General features: G+C 46.0%; 1 protein-coding gene across 1 annotated transcript; it reads right to left on the reverse strand.

The window, feature by feature from the left end:
- Positions 1-15,050: 15,050 nt before the first annotated feature.
- LY96 (lymphocyte antigen 96) lies at positions 15,051-21,796 on the reverse strand. The gene is made up of 5 exons (XM_054385635.1): positions 21,697-21,796; positions 19,467-19,556; positions 18,742-18,870; positions 17,074-17,126; positions 15,051-15,152 (listed from the first exon to the last, which is right to left on the reverse strand). Exons 1-5 carry the CDS (start codon positions 21,788-21,790, stop codon positions 15,051-15,053), a joined length of 468 nt encoding a protein of 155 aa, XP_054241610.1. The 5' UTR covers positions 21,791-21,796.
- Positions 21,797-24,229: the final 2,433 nt, after the last annotated feature.

The raw sequence follows: 24,229 nt of genomic DNA on the forward strand, positions 1-24,229 counted from the left end.
CTCCCCTGAGCCTCCTCTTCTCCAGGCTAAACACCCCCAGCTCCCTCAGCCTCTCCTCACAGGGCTGTGCTCCAGACCCCTCCCCAGCCTCGTTGCCCTTCTCTGGACATCTTCCAGTACCTCAACATCTCTCTTGAACTGAGGAGCCCAGAACTGGACACAGGGCTCAAGGTGTGGCCTGACCAGTGCTGAGTACAGGGCAGAATAACCTCCCTTGTCCTGCTGGCCACACTACTGCTGATCCAGGCCAGGATGCCATTGGCTCTCCTGGCCCCCTGGGCACACTGCTGGCTCATGTTCAGCTACTATCAACCAGCACCCCCAGGTCCCTCTCTGCTGGCTGCTCTCCAGCCACTCTGTCCCCAGCCTGGAGCTGCTAAGCCTGCACTTAGCCTTGTTAAATTTCATCCCATTGGCCTCTGCCCACCCAGCCAGCCTGGCAAGGTCCCTCTGCAGGGCTCCCCTACCCTCCAACAGATCCACACCTGCTCCTAGCTTGGTGTCACCTGTAGACTTACTGATGATGGACTCAATTCCCTCATGCAGATCATCAATAAAGATATTGAACAGGATGGGGCCCAGCACTGATCCCTGGCAGACATTGTCAAAGGCTTTGCTGAAGTCCAGGCAGACCTCATCCACAGCCTGCTCTGCATTCTCCAGGCAGTAACCTGATCGTAAAAGGAGATCAGGTTGGTCAGGCAGGACCTGCCCCTCCTGAATCCATGCTGGCTGGGCCTGACCCCTTGACCATCCTGTAGGTGCTGTGTGATTTCACTCCAGATGACCTGTTCCATCACCTTGCCTGGCACTGAGGTCAGGCTGACAGGTCTGGAATTTCCTGGTTCCTCCTTCTGTCCCTTTTTGTGGATGCGCATCACCTTGGCCAGCTCCCAGTCATCAGGGACCTCTCCTGTGAGCCAGGACTGCTGATAAATGATGGTCAGTGGCTTGGCCAGCTCATCTGCCAGCTCTCTCAGCACCCTAGGATGGATCTCATCAGGTCCCATGGACGTGTGAGGATCCAAGTGGCTCAGCAGGTCCCTTACGACTTCCTCCTGGATTACAGGGGGACTATACTGGTCCCTGACTCCATCTGCCAGTTCAGGAGGCCGGTTGTCCTGCAGACAGCCTGTCCCACTATTGAAGATTGAGGCAAAGAAGGTGTTAAATACTTCTGCCTTATCCTCATCTTTTATTACTAAATACTCCAATAAGTAGTGGAGGTTGTCCTTGTCTCTTCTTTGGCCATTAATAGATTTGTAGAAATATTTTTTATTCTCCTTTACGACCGTGGCCAGTCTAAGTTCTAAATGGGCTTTTGCCTCTCTAATTTTTTTCCTACAAGACTTAGCAATGTCCTTAAACTCATCCTGGGATACCTCTCCTTTTTTCCAAAGGTGATACACCCTCTTTTTTCCCTTAATTCCTTTAGAAGCTCCTTGCCCCTCCAGTCCGGTTGTCTCCCCTGTCAGCTCCTCTTCCGGCACATGGGCACAGCCTGTTCCTGTGCCTTCAAGAGTTCTTTCTTCAAGTCAGTCCAGCCTTCCTGGACCCCTTGGTTTTTAAGGGCTGTTTCCCAAGGAACTTTCCGAGTTAGTTCCTTGAACAAGCCAAAGTCTGCCCTTCGGAAGTCCAGCGTGGAGGTTTTGGTGCTGCCCCTCCTGGTTTCACCATCTATTGAAAACTCAATTACTTCATGGTCACTGGACCCCAGGCAGCCTCCCACCACCACATCTCCCACCAGCCCTTCTCTAGTTGTAAACAGCAAGTCAAGTAGGGCTGAACCCCTGGTAGGCTCACGTACCAGCTGGGATAAGAAGCTATCCTCCATACACTGCAGGAACCTTCTAGACTGCCTCTTCTCTGCAGTGTTCAATTCCCAGCAGATGTCTGGCAGGTTAAAGTCACCCACAAGAACAAGGGGAAGTGATCTTGAGGCAGCCTCCAGCTGCTTGAAGAAAATTAAATCAACCTCTTCTTCCCGATTAGGTGGTCTATAACAGACTCCAACCAGGACGTCAGGCTTGTTGGCCTTCCCCCTAATTCTTACCCATAGGGACTCAACCTGATCATCCTTAGCCTCAACCTCCATGATGTCCAGAGTCTCCCTAATATACAGGGCCACTCCTCCACCCCTTCTCCCCTCCTGTCTCTCCTGAAGTGTCTGTAGCCCTTGATTACAGCACTCCAGTTGTGAGAGTCATCCCACCACGTTTCTGTGATGGCAACAACATCACAGTTTTCCTCCTGTACCAAGACTTCCAGCTCCTCTTGTTTGTTACCCATGCTGGGTGCATTAGTGTACACACATTTTAGCTGGGCTGCTGGTTTTGCCCCTGTCTGTGGCTTACCACCCTTAGCCTCCTTTGGTTCATCTCTAGTAATGTTGTGCTCACTCCCCTCCCTCTTCAAGCCTAGTTTAAAGCCCTTTGTACAAGCCCTGCCAGCTTGTGTGCCAAGATCTTTCTCCCCTCTGGACAGGTGTACCCCATCTGTCACTAGCAGTCCTGGGACCATATAGAGTTCCCCAAAATCAAAGAACCCAAAATTTTTTTGGTGACACCAGCCTCTGAGCCACTTATTAATCAGGCATGATTTCCTGCTCCTTTCAGCATTCATGCTTGCAACTAAGGGCATAGATGAAACAATTACCTGTGCCCCTGATCCCTCTACTACTTTTCCCAGTGCCTTGAAGTCCCTTTTGATTGATTTAAGACTTCTGGTATTGACCTCATCACTTCCCACTTGCATAACTAGCAAGGGATAGTAATCAGAGGGCTGTACTACATTAGGCAGCCTTCTGGTAACATCCCTGACACAGGCTGCAGGGAGGCAGCAGACTACCCTGTGGGTAGCCTGGAGCCCTCTGTTCCTTTCAGAAGGGAATCACCAATAACAATTAGCCTCCTCTTTCTTTTTGGGTACAAGTTCTGATGCGAGGGGGGAACTGATTTGCTTTAGTCAACCCCCCAGATGGTGTTACTTTTGCTTCCAGGGTCACCATTAGGGTGATTTCCCAGTACTACCTCCAGGCAAATGCTAAATTATGGGCAGAGGTGCTGACAGCCCTTGCTAGATGCAGTGACTCTCCATCTGACTGTCAGGCAACAGGCTGCCCAAAAAGGTTGTGGAGGCTCCAATCCTGGAATTGTCTAAGCCAGGCTGGACAGGACCTTAAGCAACCCCATCTAAGAGGAAGGTGTCCCTGTCCATGACAGGAGCATTGGAACTGATCTGTGATTCCATCATTCTATGATTTCTAAACCAGTGGAGGAGACAGCCTCCTCTTCCTCCTTCAGAGCAGGAAAGAAGAGAGGAGTTAGTGACCTCAGCCCAAGGTGGTGGCTGCAGAAGCAGCTCAGGCACAGCTCCAACAGGCCAGTATGGGATATCTCTGACCTTGGTGGCAGGACACATCATTGCAGCCAAGTGAGCTCCCGTGGTGCTTGGCACCAAGCTGTGGAGGTGCCTGAGCAATCATGGGCACACAAACCAATGAAGGTTGCCCACGAGCCAGCAATGTGCTCTTGAGGCCAAGAAGACCAAAGGTATCCTGGGTTGTATTAGAAGGACTGTGGTCAGTAGGTTCAGAGAGATTCTCCTCCCTCTCTACTCTGCCCTGGTGAGGCCACATCTGGAATATTGTGTCCAGTTCTGGGCCCCTCAGTTCAAGAAGGACCTCAGGGAACTGCTTGAGAGAGTCCAGCACTAGAGCCACTAAAATGATGAAGAGAGTGAAACATCTTCCTGATGAGGAGAGCCTGAGGGAGCTGAGGGCTCTTTAGCTTGGAGAGGAGGAGACTAAGAGATTACCTCGTTCATGTTTATAAATACATAAAGGGTGAATGCCAAGAGGCTGGAGCCAGGCTCTGCTGGGTGATGCCCAATGCCAGCACAAGGGGCAGTGGTGGAAGGTGAGGCATAGGAAGTTCCATGGAAACAGGAGGAAGAGTTATTTCACTGTGAGGATGACAGAACACTGGAACAGGCTGCCCAGAGGGCTTGTGGAGTCTCCATCTCTGGAGATATTCAAGACCTGCCTGGATGAGTTCCTGTGTGATCTGCTCTAGGTGATCCTGCTCTGGCAGCAGGGCTGGACTGGATGATTTCTCGAGGTCCCTTCCAGCCCCTAATATGCTGTGATTCTGTGATTCTGTGACTCTTCTGTGGACAAATAATTCTTGACCAGCTTCTGCTGCATGCTTCCTCAGTGCTTCCCATCACTGCTCCTGCTTTTTATTACAACTCTATTTATGTGATCTCAATCACCCTCCAAGTTAATTTGGTTTTCATTAGTAGGATAATTAACATCTGATTTTAAGCAAGAAAAGTGTTCTCCTAGTTTCAGCACTGTATGACTAAATCTGAGTTTTGCCTCCAGCACAACAGCTCCCCAAAACTCTGATCTGATAGTGAATCTGCTGCAAGTGCTGAGCAGGGATCAGAATCCTAACAAACTGTAACATTGCAAAGACTTTCCAGCTCTGGCTATTCCACGATTCACAGGAATCTGGGGGGGCTCTCCACCAGTTTTTTTCTCCACATATACCTATGGCCTTGCAGACAGTTCCACTATACAGCCACACCGAGAAAAGCTCTGCCTGCTGCAGCAGAGGGAAGACAGAAGTGTGCACTGCATGAATTACCATCTTCATTTAGCTTCCTTTTCATAGAAAGGTGCTGGTTCAGCCAGTGGTCAGTCATCTAACATTCATCTTCAAAACTTTAGCTTGTGCATGGAATTGAGTGGCACTGAGCCACCTGAATAGCAAAAACCCCTCTGTGTGGTGGGAAGTATAGACACAGTAGGTCTTGTAGTAAGGGGAGGTGGGGAAATGTGTTAATATGTGGAGAGATCTGCAGAAAACGGGAGACCTTCAAAGGGAGAGTCTCTTGGAGAAATCAAGGTGACAGAACCAGTCTTCAGCAGAGATTTGTGTTCAGGAGGAAATCTGAAAGCAGTCAGATTTTCCTGCAGAAAGCAGCATTTACATCTCTTGCATTTCACTTGATGAAAGTAAAGTTTTGCCAAGAGGCAAAACCTATTTAATCCACCAGTAGCAATCACAAATATTGGTGTTTAGGTAAGGGACCTGTTTCCATACAGTTTAACCAGGTATTCCTCCTTTCATCTTTGGCATTTTAATTCCATCAATTTTCAGGAAAGCCATTTGCAGTACAACTAATGTTTGACCATGGTGATCTGCAGAATCACTCAAAACCATCCTTATTTTTGTGTTCATCACTTCCATCCCAATAAGCATACAAGATGCTCAGAAACTGAATCAAGATTTCTGTTTCTGCAGGTTTGGGAAATGCCTGTCCTGCACCGCTCAAGGGGTGATACATGCTTGAGTTATTAAAGACTGGAGCCAAGAGGGGCACATTAAAATGAGTGACAAGCTTGCCTGAGTTGAGTGTGTAAGTAAATGTGCAAGAATGTAAGTAAATATTCCCCTAGAACCACCTGCAATTCTTGCATTAAATTTACTGCAGCAAGGACTTTCGGTTGCTTGACAGATTTCAACTGGCAGTCTCCAGGTGAAAGGCTTTCTGCTAATGGTCTTTTGAGTGGCTCAGGAGCAGAGTGACAAGTGCATATTCTGTGTAGGCACTTACCAAGGGCCAGGCTGTGATCATCCTTCTCAAAAATAGCTTCATTGACTTAAACAAGTCTATGCTGTGCTTGAGGAGCTGTAGAATTTGGTTCCAAGCGCAGAGCTTCCTTTCACTCTTGCTCATTTTTTATTGAGCAAGATAATAACCTGTCAGTCACAAGCCAGGGTAAGTTCTCCTAGGACTGTGAGTCAGAGAACAGCTCTCACTACAAGAGACACTGAGGTGCTGGAGTGGGTCAAGAGAAGGGCAAGGAAGCTGGGGAAGGGTCTGGAGAACAGAGCTGGTGAGGAGCAGCTGAGGGACCTGGGGGTGTTCAGCCTGGAGAAGAGGAGGGTGAGGGGAAAATTCATTGCTCTCTACAACTCCCTGAAAGGAGGTTGGAGTGAGGTGGGTGTTGGTCACTTCTCCCTAGTAACAAGTGACAGGACAAGAGGAAATAGCCTCAAGTTGCACCAGGGGAGATTTAGGTTGGACATTAGAAGAAACATCTTCCTGGAAGGGTTCTCAGTCACTGGATCAGGCTGCCCAGAGAAGTGGTAGAATCCCCATCTGTGGAGACATTCCAAAGAGCCAGAGATGTGGTATTGAGAGCCATGGTTTAGCCCCAACCTTAGTAGAGTTAGAGAATGATTGGAGTGGATGATCTTTTCCAACAAAAATGATTCTACAACTATGATTTTACAACCACTTCCAGCCAACCTCCTTTTATTCCAGGCTTGATACCAGTTTTGCAAAAGTTATTAAGAATTTAAAGGCTAAACAGAGCATATTCCATTTATTTCTTGAACATGTTAGTGTTTATCTCACCCGTTTAAATAGTCAAATATTAAATTTCTTTTTTTTTCTAACATAAATGAAGTAAAAATAATATGAAGCATGCAGGCAGCATTTCACAGTTTGCTTTCATGCACATCAAGATCCCTTGAAGAGAATAATACTCTCCTGACAATTCAAAACATGTACCCTGTAGGATACTCTAAGTTGTATTATTTAGCATATATGTGTTAATTAAGTAGCAGTTCCTGGCTTCTGTGAAAATCCTGCTGTTCAGCAGGAACTGAAACACAAGCCCAGTACCAGGACAACCACCCCAGCCAGTGGGGTGGCCTTCATTCCAACTCCAGTCATGCCAATCCTGTCATGGTTTTAAGGGAAGGAGGGAAATGGGAACACTCACAACTTCATGTGGGGGATTTAAGATCAAGAACTTGGAAAATGTGGTAGCCTAGCAAGCTGAGAGCCAGCCTGGGTTTTTAGTCCCCTGATTAATCATTTCTTCTTGGCAGAAAAACTTACTGTGTGGAGAAAGCTGAGACAACCATGCAGCTGCTGGATTCTCTCTATGATACCATGCACATCTTAAGACCCTTGCCATGGTGAGCTTAGGGAGATCAGATGAATTTGTAAGACTAGGCTATTTCAGACTCACACTGTAGTGGTCACAACCCTGCAGAGTAGAAAGTGCTGGGTTTTGTTTAGCAGTGGCCAGTGTGGTCCACTAAGGAGTGAGACTGCTGTTCCTTGGGTCCACAAGCCTGTGGTGGTTCCTGTGAATAACCTCTGGGAAACAGGAAGACTACCCTGTCCCACCAAGAGGCAGTAGACCAAAAGGTTTCCACCTGACTACAGTGAACATTAGGACAATGATCTTAAAAATAGATAGGTTTACTCTTAGATTAGTCTCTTAACATCCAGACTGACACTAAAAATAGAGAAAACAGGCACTTAAAGGGTCAGTGGTTCGGTTTAGAGATTGCATCAATGTTGTTCTTGTGGCAGGACCATTTAGATAACACAGCCATATTGTGATGGAGAATAAGGTGGTCCAGTTTCCCTAGCATCTTACCTTCCACAGAGCTGTGGTCAATGTGATGTCTCTTGGAAATATGTATGTCTCTTGCAAAGGAAAAAAAAAAAAAGCTGAATTTGATGCCAAATCCATGCTGAAACACCCAGCACTGCATGCACCTGGCTGTTTTCAGCTTGGTATTCCAGCAAAATCCTTGTGCTTAGACTCTGGCATGTACTTTGCTCTGCCCTGCTGTATGCTTTTTCAGGCTGCTAATGCTCTGAAATACAAATTACAGTGGAAAAGAAGAATGAATTCCATTTGTCCTCAGCAGAAAGCTATGCTGCAGTGCACCAAACTTTGACAGAGCTATTGAAACAGTCCCCCACAATATCCTTCCCTCTAAACTGGTGAGCTGTTCAATGAATAAGGAATTGGTTGGATGGCTGCATCCAAAGGATAGTGGTCAATGGCTCCATGTCCAGATGGAGATGGGTGACAAGTGGTTTCCCTCAGGGGTCCATACTGGGACCAGTGCTGTCCAATACCTCCATCACTGATATAGGCAGTGAGATTGAAGCACCCGCAGCAGGTCTGAAGATGATACCAAGCTGAGTGGTGTAGCTGATTGATCTGAAAGATGTGATGGGTACCATCCAGAGGGACCTGGACAGGCTGGAGAGGTGGGCTGAGGAGAATCTCATGAGGTTCAATAGCACCAAGTACAAGGTCCTGCACCTAGGTTGGGCCAATCCTCACTATCAATCCTCGCTGGAGGATGATGAGACTGAGAGGAACCCTGCAGAGAAGGACTTGGGGGTGCTGATGGATGAGAAGCTGGTCATGAGCCAGCAATGGGGACTTGGAGCCCAGAAGGGCAATGGCAGCCTGGGCTGCATCAAAAGCAGTGTGGCCAGCAGATGGTGAGAGGGGATCCTGCCTCTTTGCTCTGCAACCCCCAACACAAGGACATGATCTGGTGGAGGATCTAGTTGAGGATGTCCCTGCTTACTGCAGAGGGGGTTGGACTAGATGACATTTAGAGGTCCCTTCCAACCCTACCCTATGATTCTATGATTCTGTGCCATTGAACCGTTGCAGTAGGTCCAGAGGAGAGCCATGAAGATGAGGGGTGGAGGGGCAGAGGCAGATCTTTGGAGGTGTCAAACAAACTCACTGCAGAATGAAAGGAGTCTGGGTCACCCCCACAGGACTAGATGTTTAGTAGGATCTGGCCATGATTCAAAGAACACTTCAAATATTATTTTACTAATTTCATCAATATTTCCACAGTGTGCAGCAGGGAAGCAGCACTCCTGATTGCAAGCTACCACTGCACTCCAAGCAGTTAAAGGCCAGGTCATCATGACTGGAATAGCTGAATACCTTGAGTGTATGGTGAATTTAAGCTCTCCTCACAGAATTATGATGTCTCAGTCATCCTTGTTGTATTGACAGAATGCTGGGAGAAAGTCTCTTCTTCAGATAAACTCAATATTGGTGCCTGACTCACTGCTATTGCACTGTTTTGTCTATAAATATTTCAAACATCTTGCATTTTATTATGTATTTTATGTAACTGCCCCACCTACACTTTCTTCCTTACTGTCTTCTATGGTTTCAAAACTGCAGTTGTGCTTGTCATTTTATCCCACACTTTGTGCCCAGAACACTGTGGTTTTGGGGTGAAGAGTTGGACCATCACAAGGGCTGGCTGGAGCAACAGTGAAACAGGGAGCAGCTGTTTTCAATCTCATCACTTTACAGAGTGCTGCACCTCCAGCCAGGCCAGAAGAAGGAATTCCCTCCTCTTGCTCCCTGGCTCACTCACAGAAATCCAGGCTTGGCTTTGGGAACCAAGGAACTTTTGCATAAAGCATTTGCAGAAGAATTAATACTAGCCTGGAAGGAAATTTCAGGGTTTTATTATTTCACAACCTTCTCACCTACACTTCAATAAAAGCATCTGCATTATGAGCATGCTAAGATTGGCATATATGAAAATATATATCCCTAATCATGTCCACTTCTTAGCTGCAGCAAGATTTGGAGGCACTCAACACCTCTAGTAGGGCTTATCACAAGTTGACACTTCAGGTCCAGGATGTTACTGAAATACACTTTAAGGTCAGTCCTGGAGTGATCATGCAGTTGGACAAGGTGATTGTCACAAGTCCCTTCCAACTGAAAGAGTCCTCTTCCTTTCCCTCTTCTTTAGATCCTTGTTTAGGAACTCCTTTCCTCCATCAGACCTCCATCAGGGCCTGGAGTGCAGGGAAATTACGAGGACTTGAGCAACTTGCTTTAGTGAAAGGTGCCCCTGCCAATGTCAGGGGGGTTGGAACTAGATGATCTTCAAGCTCTGTTCCAGCCCAAACCATTCCATGAATCTATGAAATGCTGGAGTGATTTCCTTGTAGTGGCTCACAAGTGGCTCAGGAACCTTCTCGTCCTCTCTGTAGTGGGGCAGACTAACACCACTGCAATCTCAAAGGGAAGGATGAGGGAGGGAAAATTTTGACTTGGTAGAAGAAAGAAAGGTTTTACACTGACAGTGATGAGACCCTGGCCAACATTGCCCAGAGAGGTGGTGAATGCCCCATTCCTAGAACCATTCCAGTCAGGGTTTTGGGGACTGTGAGCAACTGTGAGCAACCTGCTTTAGTTGCAGGGAGAGGTTTGTAGTCCCTTCCAACCCAAAGCATTCTGTGATTCGGTGTCATAATTAGAATAATAAAATCACCAACATTTTGAAAGCTTAGAGGAACTGTTTAATCTAGCAGCCACAGGAAGGTATCTCAGGGAAACAAACAGGTGTAGTGCTGCTGACAATCATATGTGAAGCTTAATTAAAAATTCTCACTCTTCTGTTCTGTTCAGACACTTTCAATGCTTTAAAGATACAAGGAGAGTTCCACTGCAATGTCTCCGCAGGGAAGATTTCTTCATGGCAGTATAGAACCATAAAAGACAGCTACCAGTCCATTCAGCTGATATTCAGATGTGAAATTAAGTTGTTCTAAAACAGAGTAATTTAGGGTCAGAGTGAACAACAGCTTGCTCTTACAGGCATTGTGTTTGATTATAACCTCTTTTATGCAACTCAGAAGTAAAGGGTAGCCTGGTTTATTCTATGACTTTCAGAGGATTAATGCTAGAACTTTGCTTTCCTGTTTTTAATCATTGTAGAGTTGTGGTGCTGTTGGTTGGGTTTTAAATTTGCACTCATGAAAATTGTTAAACCACACTACTGTTTTAGAAATAGGGGGGCATGGGTAATACAGTGAAATGGCTCAACTGAATCTGCCTGAACAGAATGCATGTAAGAATGAACCCAACACCAGCACCAGCCAACAATCTGGCCCAGTGGCCAAGAAGGCCAATGGCATCCTGGGGTGCATTAGAAAGGCTGTGGTTGGTAAGTCAAGAGAGGTTCTTTTGCCCCTCTACTCTGCCCTGTGGTGAAGCCACACCTGGAATATTGTCCTTGTTCATTAAGGACCTCAGGGAACTGCTTGAAAGAGTCCAGTGCAGAGCCACAAAGATGCTGAAGGCAGTGGAACATCTCCCTGCTGAGGAAAGACTGAGGGAGCTGGGGCTCTGCAGCTTGGAGAAGAGGAACCTAGGGATGACCTCATTCATGTTTATAAAGATGTGCAGGGCAGTGCCAGGAAGACAGAGCCAGACTCTGCTCAGAGATGTCCAGTGATAGGACAAGGGGCAGTGGGTGCAAGCTGGAGCAGAGGAGGTTCCATGTGACCATAAGGAAAAACTTTTTCACTGTGAGGGTGACATAGTCCTGGAGCAGGCTGCCCAGAGAGGTTGTGGAGTCTCCTTCTCTGGAGACATTCAAACCCCACCTGGATGTGTTCCTGTGTGATCTGCCCTAGGTGATGCTGCTCTAGCAGGGGGGTTGGACTGGATGATCTTTTGAGGTCCCTTCACATCCCTAACATTCTGTGATTCTGTGATCAGTGTGGAGGAGCTTCTACAGGAGAGGTATCAGACCTCTGAGAGAACAAAAACCACAGTGAATGTGCCCAGTTAGCTGATTTCCTATACCTATCTCTGTGTGTATGTATCAAATACAGATTTTCTATACCTATTTGTAAGTTCTCTTGCCAGTAGTAAAACCTGTCTTGAAGAAAAAAGATTCTGGACTTACCATCTACAGCAACCATGCAGCAAGGACAGCGTGCCTGGGATCCACAGGACAACTACATGTGCACAATGATCACTCAGTGGGGTTTCCAAAGTCCATTCCTAAGGCCAGCAAGCAGAGCTTCTGAATTTTCTTTCCCCTGGCTTCTCTCCCCTGAACTCTGCAAGCATGAGGTGCCTTCCCTTTCCTCCCTCCCTCTCTCCCTCCCTCCCCATCTCTTCCCATCAAAAATGTCACTATCCCCACCTGCTGTCCCCGAGCTTGCCGTGCTAGCGGCAGCACACAGGCAGGGGGAAGCAGCTGAAGTCCCTCAACACTTCAAAGCAAAAGCATTGTCCACTAAGAAAAAAAAAAACATGCAAAAGTGATTCATGCTGCTATGTTTGTGTTTAGATGCTTGCTGCACATATGTCCTGCAACATGAAGTCCAGCTCCTCCCTGCAGGCACTCTGCTGTGTCTTTGTTCAGGATGACTGTGCCTGCTTTTGACCAGCTAAGCTAATTGGTGGCTAAGGGATTGCTTCTGCCTTCCAGTTCACCCCTGGAAAGAAGATCACCTCTGGTAATACCTGAATTACCTGGCAATTTCTTCGTGTGTCTCTCTCAGAAATGTCTCTGAGATGTTACCATTTCCAGCAGACAATGTGTGTGTCTTGATGCATCCTCAGGAGCAAAAAGAAGAGTGTGGCAAGCAGGTTGAAGGAGGTTCTCCTCCCCCTCTACTCTACCATGGTGAGGCCACATTGTGCCCAGTTCTGGGCTGTGCAGTTCAAGAACAGGGACTTGCTGCAGAGGGCACAGCAAAGGGCTACAGAGATGCTGAGGGGGCTGGAACTTCTCCGTGATGAGGAAAGATTGAGAGAATTGAAGCTTTTTAGTCTGGAAAAGAGAAGGCTGAGGGGACATCTCATCAATGCTGATCAATACTTAAGGGCATGAGACCAGGCCTTGTTCAATGGTGCCCAGTGACAGGACAAGGTAATTAGTGACAGAACAAGAGGGAATGACCTCAAACTGCAACAGGATAGGTTTAGGCTGGACATTAGGAAAATGTTTTTCACAGCAAGAGTGGTCAGACACTGGAATAGGCTGCCCAGGGAGGTGTTGAGTCTCCATCTCTGGCTGTGTTTAAAGGTGGTTTAGATGTGGTGCTTGGGGATACGGTTTAGGGGTGAACTTTGTAGAGCAGGGTTAATGCTTCAACTTGGTGATGCCAGGGGTCTTCTCCAACCTGAATGATTCTGTGATTCTAAGGGGTAATAGGTGCAAACTTGATCATGAGGAGTTCCATCTAAACATGAAGAGGAACTTCTTTAATTGAAGGTTGATGGAGCCCTGAAGCAGGCCTCCCAAAGAAGTGATGGAGTCTCCATCTCTGGAGACATTCCAAACCCACCTGGATGTGTTCCTGTGTGACCTTCTCTAGGTGAACCTGCCCTGGCAGGGTGGCTAGACTCAATGATCTCTAGAGGTCCCTTCCAACCCTGGTGATTCTGTGTTTCTGCAGTCTGCAGGACTTCTCTGATTTGTAATTGTGCATGCTGTATTGTTTTTATCAAGTGAAACTTCAAAAGTAGAGCTCCAAAAGTGCACTCCTATTAGAAAACAAATTTTACAGGAGCTGCTGCTTCTGATAATTATATATTTGGTGACAGAAGGTGAGGGGGTGAAGCAAAGCTATTTTCCCATCTGCAGCAAATCCTGACAGCCACATAAAAACAACAGTAATGAGGGAGAGAAAAGAGACATTTGTGAAGGCTTTAGAGATCTGTTTCAGATAAGTGTGCTGCATGCAAGGTCTTCCTATTTTATTATGGTCTGCAGGGGATGTGGCTTTGCACAGCTCACTGGAACTTCTGGCACAGTCCAGGTATCTCAGGACATGTAGGTCTCACTGAGTATTTTAAGCAAGAACTAGTCAGTGGATTGTTGACTTCACAGAGTCATACCATTCAAACTCTGGACAGAGCCAGACACAGCATATCCAAAAAACATGTAGACAAGGCACTGCAGGACATGGTTTTGTGGCCATGGTGGTGTTGTGTTGATGGTTGGACTCAATGATCTTAGAGGTCTTTTCAAACTAGAGAAGAGTAGACTTAGATTGGATGTTAGGAACAAGTTCTGCACCATGAGGGTGGTGGAACACTAGAACGGGTTGCGGAGGGAGGTGGTTGAAGCTCCATCCCTGGAGATATTCAAGGTCAGGCTCAACACAGCTCTGGGCAACCTGATCTAGTTGAGGATGTCCCTGCTGACTGCAGAGATGAGTTGGACTGGATGAGCTTTGGAGGTGCCTTCCAACCCAAACCATTCTATGATTCATCTGAAGAAGGTCAATCTCCTGGGCAACAGCCATCTTCCTGCCTCTGAAGGAAACAACTTGTGTAGCCTCTGCCCCTCAGACTCTGAGCGAGAGCTAAAAGCATGCTATGGGATTGCAATCACAGCTCTGGATGGCTAAATTCAGCCATACCTTACCAGTACAACTGGAAACATGTTCCACTTTGAAGGCTACTCAACATCAGCTAGTACCACATAACAGCTCAGTGCAGAGGGAGCAGAACATTAGGAAACATCTAAAGACAATCCCCACTGAAAACAGGCTGAGAGAGTTGGGACTTTTCAGCCTGGAGAAGTTTCCAGGGAGACCTTAGAGTAGCCTCCCAGTACCTGAAGGGGGCTACAGGAGAGCTGGAGAGGGACTTTTGACAAAGATGTGTTGTGACAGGACAAGGAACAATGGCTTCAAACTGGAAGAAGCTCCATTTAGATGACATTCTAGAAAGAAATTCTTCCCCATGATGGTGGTGAGGCACTGGAATAGGTGGCCTAGAGAACTTGTGGATGCTCAAAACCCAGAAGTGTTGAAAAACAGATTGGATGGGGCCTAGAGTAACCTGGAGGTGTCCCTGACCATGGCAATAGGGTTGGAACTAGAATGATCTTTAAGGTTGCTTCCAGCACAAACCATTCTGAGGGTCTACAATGATAATAAGAAAATAACAGGAAAACAAAACCCATTTCTCTAATTGTTTGTACAGACAAGTTTTATTGTTGAAACACCTACAGCAGGGTTCCCAGGTTCAATTGCTGGGGTTTTTTAATTGAATATTGGTGAACTTCTGATTCTTGCACTTCCAAACTTCAAAATGTCTTGTATTCATGCACCACAGGATGTAGCTTTGTAACTCAAGGCACAGCATCAAAATGCATTCCCCAGCCTGACATCCAGTCAGGGCTACTCTGTGGATTAATCAGGGTGCCTGATTCCCAGAGACCTTGTGCACGCTGGCTGAGCATCTCTTTACAGCAGGGCTATAAATGGATAAAACCATCCATCATGTAGCTTTGCAGACAGTTCATGATTGGTTCTACCTCAGGACAATTAGTGTGCTTCTTCATTTGCAGTTTGGATTCCAGTTGTTTGCCGAAGTGACCGCTGTGTCCTGGAATGATTGGAAATGTTTGCTGCCTTCAGAAAGTGTCATGTTTGACTCTCATGGTGAAATTCAAGCACATGACCATATCCTTCTCAGAATCATCAGAGAAGCCTTCTAAAATAATGTTATAATTGCCCTAAAAGAAGCAAGGGAAAATGAAAGGAAATTAGTGCATAATGATGCCTGGTCTTATCTAAGGAACTGCTTTGGAATGGTTGTGGTGATTTCTGTCAGGGCTGGAAAAGAAAGGTTCCCAGCAGGGACTGTTACCATGGGTATATTCAAATATATGTGTGCATTCAAAATTAGTGCTCAAGCTTCTCCTCCTGACCAGGGTACTAAGGGACAGGGGCAGGCTATGACCCAGCTTGCACTTGTCAGAGCTCTCTCAAACTGGAGTCTCTTGTTCCCAAGGGCACCAACTCCCCCTTCCTGAGCTCTTCTCTTGAGCATTTCTGACTCTACAAACAGGAATTAACTGAGTTCTGCAGCAATGAGCCTTTTGTCCCCTCTACAGGGCAGTAACTTCATTAGCCCTTACAGCTGGCCTCCAGCAAGGATTCAGCCTGACCAACACCCATTCTCCACTGAACTTCTGCCTCCTGCTTTCCCCAATACCCAGACTCAGACCATACAGAGCTGCAATAACAACTTTTGTACTTTCCAGGCAGTGCTAGGGAATCATGCAGGCTACACACCACATCACTGCTGACCAGTCTGGTAACCCAAGTTCTTCTACTGAACAGCCCATTTTTTGGTTTCCAGCTATAATCACACACTGGATGTTTAACATGATTCACCCTCAGTGGTGTTTACCAAAATCCTTGACTTGTAGCAGCTAAAGAGAATCCACCCTACAATTAGAGAATCCTTTGCCAGCTGTGTCTGGTTTTATACACATTTTTATTTATCCCTTTTCCTTATACCTTTGTAACCTTCCTTTTACCTAAATACCTTTTATTTTTCATTAAACTTACCTTTTTACTTCCAAATCAGTCCAAGACTGTTCTTTCATTGTTATACCTCTCTCTTCTCCTCCTGCCTAATTTTCTTTCCCTATTTGGAAAAGGGGAGAGGGGAAGCAATCTAAATCTATTCCACTGGGGCCTTTTGACTCTGGGAAAATCTTAAACAGCTATGTGGGCCAGGATGAACCCAGGGCTTACCCTGCCTTCTTTGATGCCTGCCACCTTCCTCTTCTGGTACAGCAAACTGGGGATCAGCACTTGGGAGCTGAAAGGCTCTTAGGACTAATCTAAGGACTAGGAGGCTTGCAGGAGCTTACAGTTTTCAGCAAAGGCTCTGATTAGGCTTCCAGGTTCTCAGTGAGTCCTATCACAAGTGTCAGGTCTGCCATAAGCACCTCAGCTACAAGAGGACTACACAGGACAGAGGACCTTCCTCTCTACTACCAGCTCTGGGGCTAGAAGATGCTGGGCTGGATGGAGTTCAACACTGTTAGAGGCTCAGGAGCCGCAAGTTCAGGGGAAGCTGGAGATTTTGTACCAGTGTGAGCTCCTTAGCAACAGTTGTGGGATTAACAGGGACACTAAGGATCTTGGAAGGCTGCTGCAGCTGATGAGCAGGTGCTGGAGGAGTGTGGGCAGCCTGAGGACTTGTGCTGCTCGTGCTTTAACACTGGAGCATTGCCTTTGCTTTGGATATTGTTATTCCTCTTTAAATCTTTGAAAAGGGTTTCAGGGAGAAACAGACCAGCACATGAAGTGGAAAAGAAAGAACAAAATGGACAGAAAGAATATGGATGGCTTTACTTTCCAACAGGTAAGAGGAAGCAAGAATTTAACCAAGAAAATGGGATTATTAAGGTGAGTTTAACTGACATCTTTGGTCTTTTCTTTTGTAAAATAAAGGAGGAATAATGAACATTTCTGAGATGCTACCATCCTGGAGTCACCACATCAAACATCAGAAACTTTGCTGACATTTCCTTTTGCAGTTTGCTACAGTTTGGGTGAATATCTCTTTTCAGAAAATAAGTACATGTGAGTATGTGACTTTTCTATTGCTGTTTCTTTAGATAAAATGCTGAAAAATACCTTTGGAAATGATATTCGTGAACCTTTGATGTCAAACGTTGTTGCAATTGTTTCTGTAAAACAGAGATAATTATAACATAAAGGGTTACTTATTCAGCAAGTTATCAACCAAACATCCTAAACAACTTCAAAGCAGCATGGCATATCTCTCAGCAGCAGTGCCAATACTATCTGCCCCTCTGCTGCCAAAGCCCTCACCTGTATCTTCTCTTAGAGCTCTGTTTGTCTAAACCAGGTTAGAAAATGGGAAGCTCCTGCAGACCCATCCTACTGAGATAACTCCAATAATTTAACTTCTAATACTAGGTCAGCTGAATGACAGCTGAAGGGAGCTGATACTGTTTTTTAAAGAAAGGAAAGAGTGGGTTGTGTATGTATGGTCTCCTTACAGGTCTTTTTGGCCTCTGAGCTGACATCCTGCCTGAATTCCCTGGATCCAAGCCTGTGCCATGTTAATGTTGGTTAGTCTCTACAACAGGATAAGCTTTTCTCTGATGGGAGAGGAAAAAAAAAAAAAAAAGGTTATGGGTGGGTGTGGAGAACATCTCTACAAACTCATCCTGACACAGAAATAAACTGTTCTGAATGTCAGTAGTGCCTCTAGCTCCTCTCAGGTCTTCTGTACAGTCCAGCCAAATGTAGCCTTTCCATGTCATTTTGGAGATGATAATGATAGGGTGTCATAATCATGGAATCACAGAATGGTTTGGGTTGGAAGGGACCTTAAAAATCATCTAGTTCCAAACCCCCTGCCATGGATAGAGACACCTTCTACCAGACCAAGTTGCTCAACAACACATCCAACCTGGCTTTCAACACTTCCAGGCTTGAAGCCTCCATGACTTCTCTTGGCAACCTGTTCCAGTGCTTCACCACCCTCCTGGGGAAGAATTTTCTCCTCAGGGAGCTTCTTCCAGTCTGAAGCCATTGCCCCTCATTCCGTCACTCCATGCCTCTCTGGCTGTCCTGTAGCCCCCTTCAAATACTGGAAGGCTGCTAGAATGTCTCTCTGCAGCCTGCTCTTCTCCAGGCTGAACAGCCCCAGCTCTCCCAGCCTCTCTTCATAGGAGAGGTGCTCCAGCCCTCCCTCTGATGATCATCTTGCTGGTCTACTCTGGACCCACTTTACTTTGTCTTGTGCTGGGGGCTTCAGACCTGGACATAGGACTCCAGGTGGGATCTCACCAGAGCAGAGAGGCAGAATCCTCCCCTATACCTGCTGCCCACCCTCCTGGGCATGCAGCCCAGGACAGGGTCTGTTTCCGGGCTGCAAGCTCACATCACTGACTCATGTTGAGCTTCTCACCACCTAGCATCCCCAAGTCTTCCTCAGGATATCTTTATCTGTTCTCTGTCCTGCTTCATAATGAGATGAAGGGTATTAGTAATCCTAATTTATAGAGATGGAAGCTGCAGTGCAAGGCAGTTAAAGCACAGAATTTGGAAGTTCTCTACTGGGGTTCTGGCACTGCAGAACGGCGTGCTCCAAAGTCTGCTGCCTGCCTGAAAACAGGCAGATCTAGATTAGGGGGAAAAACTGTCTCTGGGCTGACCAAGTAGTCTGTTAAGAAATCTGGTTAGTGGTGAAAGAGGGCTGGTAGGATGTGGCCCTCTTGTGGAAGGCTCCTGCCAGGCCAGGGACAGGCAGCAAATCATCTCCACACCGACCCCCTTTCAGTGCTCCACACACTGAGTATCGGTCGTCAGCTCCACTGCACAGGACCTGTCTCCAGTGTAATGCTTTGGCTCCGTCGTACCAGACATTGAAGATGGTCTTCAGAAAGGTGATGTCACTCCCTAGTGAAGACACTGAAATTGAGAAAACGTAGCTGCTGCCAACCATCAGCCTAACACCACCCTGGCCATGAAACCAACTGCCATGTCCATGTTTCTTGAACACCTCCAGGGACTGTGACTCCACCACCTCCCTGGGCAGCCTGTTCCAATCCCTGACCACTCTTGCAGGGAATAAAGTTTCCCCAATCTCCAACCTAAACCTCCCCCGGTGCAGCTTGAGGCCATTTCCTCTTGTGCTGTCACTTGCTACTTGGGAAAAGAGGCCAACACCAGCCTCACCCCAACCTCCTTTCAGGGAGTGGTAGAGACCCAGAAGGTGTCCCTTCAGCCTCCTCTTTTCCAGACTAAACAACCCCAGCTCCTTCGGCTGCTCCTCACCAGAATTGTATGCCAGACTCTTCATTAGCTTTATTGCCCTTCTCTGGACATACTCCAGCCCCTCAATGTCCTTCTTGTAGTGAAGAGCCCAAAACTGAACCCAGTATTCAAGGTGTGGCCTCACCAGTGCCCAGTACAGGGGCACAATCCCTGCCCTGCTCCCACTGGTCTCACTGGGCACACTGCAGGATATCATTGCCTGGCCAAGGGGGACTCACATGGAACCCAGGTAAGTGCAGCCTTCCAGATGGGTTTGTTTGCCATGGTACAAGGAGTCACATTAAACGTGAAAGTATGAGGTGTGGAATCTATGGGAAACAAAATATTTCATGTTGGTAGTGTGAACAGGCTTCTCCAGGAAAATAACAAAGATATATGCACACTCACTATAAGCACATTTTAAAATGCATTTAATGCACATAAAATAGCCTAATATAAATATCAATAGGAAATAGTAACTATCACATATGTATTTTAAAGTATATTTGGAATTATTTATATACTTAGAGAGCACAAATTATATCATATTTAAGTTGACAAAAATAAATCTGTTATTTGGTGAATGGTATTCTGCACAGAAAGGCAAAGGTACCTTTATTTCTCTTTTGGAGTTACACAAACTTTTTAGTAGCATTAAGCCAGATGAAAAAATCTCTAGTGATGCCAGCCATGAAATTTATATAAATTTCAACATCTGAAGGGGACCTACAGGAAGGCTGAGAGGGACGGTTTAGAAGGGCTTGTGGTGATAGGATGAGGTGCAATGGAGATTTAGGTTGGACATCAGGAAGTTATTCTTCACAATGAGTGGTGAAATACTGGAACAGGTATGTGGGGAGGCCCCCCTGTTCCTGCAGATGTGGACCTGAGAAACCTGGTCTAGTGGAGATGTCCCTGCTGACTGCAGGGGGGTTGGGCAAGATGCCCTTTGAGGGTCCCTTCCAACCCAATGTATTCTGTGATTGAAGACAGCAGCTAAAAATGTGTTTACCACAGCAGCACATTTTCCAGGATAGTGTAAACGAACCTGTGAGTAGATCTGCTGTGGGAAGGACCCACACACAACTGTACAATGCAAGGTGTCAGGTGCAGCATGAAAAAGAAGCACACAACATGTATTTAATTGAATTTTGAGCCCATTAGCTGGTATTTTAACTCTTGAAAAAAAACCACTCAGTGGCAGCCTTTGGAAGGATTTCCAGCCAGTGCTTTTATTTTAACTTTAGGAAAGAGATCTGCCTCATTCACTTTGCTTCTGCCTTCCCTGGAGTTTTCAAGCTGAAGCACAGAATCATAGAATAGACTGACAGAGTCATTTAGACTGGAAAATCTCTTTCAGATGATGAAGTCCCACCATTATCTAACCACTCCCTGCCTGCCATGAGCCTGGATGCTTCCCATGCAAAGGGTGATCCCAGTGCTAGCCCAGCTAGCAAACAGGGTGGTGGGGTGATTCAGAGAATCATAGAACTCTTTTGGTTGGAAAAGCACTCTAAGATCATTGAGTCTAACCATCAACCCAACACCACTGTGGCCATTAAACCATGTCCCCAAGTGCTAAGGCCACACATTTCTTGAACACTTCCAGGGACGGTGACTCCACCACCTGCCTGGGCAGCCTGTTCCAATCCCTGACCACTCTTGCAGCAAAGAAATCATTCCAAATATCCAACCTAAACCTCCCCTGGTGCAGTTTGAAGCCATTTCCTCTTGTCCTGTCACTTGTTACAAGTGAGAAGAGACCAAGCCCCACCTCACTGCAACCTCCTTTCAGTAGGGAAGGGTTCTGTGGTGTTTGGAGATTAAAGCAAAAGGAAACTATCTGGCGGTCAGTAACCAGCAGTCAGTTTCTCATCTTGGAGGTGACTGTGCACAGGAAATTGCAACAGGAAAAAAAAGCAAAAAAACCAAAACTCACCATGGTCTCAAAGCTTTAAGTCCTGACATTGCTAGATTTTTAACAGGAGCATGTTAAAAACATGTCCCAAAGTGCTAAGGCCACACGTTTCTTAAACACCTCCAGGGATGGAGACTCCACCATCTCCCTGGGCAGCCTGTTCCAATCCCTGACCACTCCTTCAGTAAAAGATTTTTTTCCTGATCTCCAGCCTAACCCTCCCCTGTTGCAACTTCAGCCATTTCCTCTGGTACTACCACTTGCTATTAGGGAGAACACCCACCTCAAAGCTTTTCATTCTAGGGTTTTCTGAATCAAAACATGCCTGGAAGTAAATTTCTCGTTTAGCTGCTGTTAATGTTCATGCCTGTGCAGTACAATTCTTGTAATAGGGTAATGGATACCAGAAATGTACTCCAGCTTAACTTCTTTATATTTTCCCTTGTATTCATCAAAGAAACAAATTGGAATGAAAGTTTGCATTTGCTTCAGACAACAGCAGTTATTGTGCAATAGACGGTAAGAAAATAACAAGTCATTTTTTTACTTACCACAAAAAGTATAGGACAATTCCAGGTCTGATGATGTACAAAGAAATTCACTTGCTCCAGGAGTGATCAAAACAAAAAAGAGAAATCCAAACATAGTTACTTCTTTGGATTGGTATTTGGTAAAATAAAACATTGTTTTGAGTAGAGAGGAACAAAAAAATCAGCAGAGTCATCCTCAGTCACATGGAACTTCCTTAATTTAAGGGTGCTGGAGCCCTGGCGCAAGCTGCCCAGAGAGGTGATGGAGTCTCCATCTCTGGAGACATTCAAATCCAGACGGACATGCTCCTGTGCGACCTCCTCTAGGTGGACCTGCCTTGGCAGGGGGGTTGGACTAGATTATCTCCAGAGGTCCCTTCCAACCTCTAGTATTCTGTGATTGTGTGAATATTCAAGTTATTTTGTCAAATACTCTGTAATCTTAATCCCTCTTACTGCAGCACTATCAGTTATCATGACAATCAATCCTGTGAAGCAAAAGAATTTCTGCCTTTGTTGCTACATTTTCTCCAGACAGCACAGCTCAAGCCGCAAGTAAAAAATGAAAGAGAAAACTGTGTGAAATGGGGAAGTAAGAAATAAAATCATGGTTACCAGAAGCACGTAAAGGGCAAGTTTAGTTGACTCATCAGATGGAACATTTGTTAAGGTATAATTTCAAATGCTTAGAGTCTCCTGTACATGATAAAGAAGAGAAAAAAAAAATCACAAATTATGAAAACTTTAGCTTGGAGCAGAGGAGCCTGAGGAGTGACCTTGTTCATGTTTATAAAGATGTGCAGGGCAGTGCCAGGAGAATGGAGCCAGGCCTCTGCTCACTGATAGGACAAGGGGAAGTGGGTGCAAGCTGGAACAGAGGGGGTTCCATGCGAGCATAAGGAAAAACTTTTTCACTGTGAGGGTGACAGAGCCCTGGAGCAGGCTGCCCAGAGACGTTGTGGCATCTCCTTCTCTGGAGATATTCAAAACCCACCTGGATGTGTTCCTGTGTGACCTGCTCCAGGTGATCGTGCTTTGGCAATGGGGTTGGACTGAATGATCCTTCAAGGTCCCTTCCAACCCCTAATGTTCTGTGGTGAAGGTGACTAATTGCTATCAGGGGGTCAGGCTTCATATTGGTTTTGTATATATTTGCATATATTTTATTTAATTATTATTATTTTCATTAAAGCTGGTTTAGTTCGCTTCTCACCCCATCAGTCTCTCTCCCTTACTCCTCTTCTTTTCCCCTTGGGAAGCAGAGGGGTTCACAGAGAGCTTCTGGCACTCATCTAGTGGCCAGCCCTAACACATGGCACATGTGCAGCCTGGGAAGATTTTGCAGAAAAGCTCTTTAGAAACAAATGAAGATCAGCTCTCTGTTGAACTTGCTGGCTTCCTAGACCTAGTTCAAGAGCAGGTGTTTTTGCAGATGCTTCTGGCAGTAAACGATAGAGATGAGCAATGAGTCCCCCCTGGTGGCTTATACAGACAGACACATGGGGAAGCCTCTGTCTCCTCTCCTGCTCCTTTGCACAAGAATATTCCAATGCTTAAAAAAAAATCAGTGTAAACAGGCTCCACTTTACAAAGATCTGGATGGCTAACGGGAAATAGGAACAATAAGTGCTGCTGGTATCAGGGCTAAAACCACTTATGACCATGTCTTAAATCAAACCTCACTTATTTATAAACCTTCTCAGTAAATTCAGGTTTAGACACTTGTGGCTTTTGATACCTCTGATTGATGTTCACTGAAACTCCAAACTAGTGCACCAGAGGCGTGAGGGAGGGATCTGCTCTGCCCCTTACAAGTCAGTGTGAAGGTCACTGGAGAAGGATATAAGCTTCTGTATATTTTGTTTTTACTAAATACTCTTTCTTTGCTACAATCTTTTTCTGACATACTCTGATCCAGAAGGAAGGTGAAAAGAACTACATCCCAGTGTTATCTCACTACAGTTGTGACAATTCACCTTATTTAATTTGAAATCCTACTCTATTTAGTAACGACCAATTCTCATATCCAGTTAACAATACATAAAATAACTCCAAGTCTAGAGTATTTAGGGCTTCATACCAAAGACTTCATTTTGTCTGAGATTCAGCCTGGAGAAGAGAAGGCTGTGGGGAGACCTTAGAGCAGTCTTCCAGTGTTTGAAGGGGGCTACAGGAGAGCTGGAGAGGGACTTTGACAAAGGTATGGTGAGACAGGACAAGGGGTAATGGCCTCAAACTGGAAGAAGGTGTACATCAGGAAGAAATTCTTCCCCATGAGGGTGGTGAGGCACTGGAACAGGTTGCCTAGGGAAGTTGTGGAAGCTCCAAGCATGCAAGTGTTCAAAGCCAGGTTAGATGTGGCCTTGAGCAACCTGCTCGAGTTGGAGGTATCCCTGACCATGGGAGAGGGTTGGAACTAGATGGTCTTTAAGGTCCTTTCCAATCCAAACCAGACCATGATTCTGTGCAACTGTTTCCTGCTCTCCCTGGGTTTGTATTTAAGATGACTTTAACTTCACCCACAAGAAGAAAAAGAAGCAAGTGAATGCACCAG

Source organism: Indicator indicator, chromosome 12, assembly GCF_027791375.1.
Source record: "Indicator indicator isolate 239-I01 chromosome 12, UM_Iind_1.1, whole genome shotgun sequence".
NCBI lineage: Eukaryota > Metazoa > Chordata > Aves > Piciformes > Indicatoridae > Indicator > Indicator indicator.

Coding starts and splice junctions, on each gene's coding strand:
- LY96 (XM_054385635.1), bottom strand. CDS start 21,790: ATGTTTGGATTTCTCTTTTTTGTTTTGATCACTCCTGGAGCAAGTGAA. Junction 19,557..21,696: donor ATTGTCCTATACTTTTTGTG/GTAAGTAAAAAA, acceptor TGTTTCCCATAG/ATTCCACACCTCATACTTTC. Junction 18,871..19,466: donor TGCACTTACCTGGGTTCCAT/GTGAGTCCCCCT, acceptor TGTCTTCACTAG/GGAGTGACATCACCTTTCTG.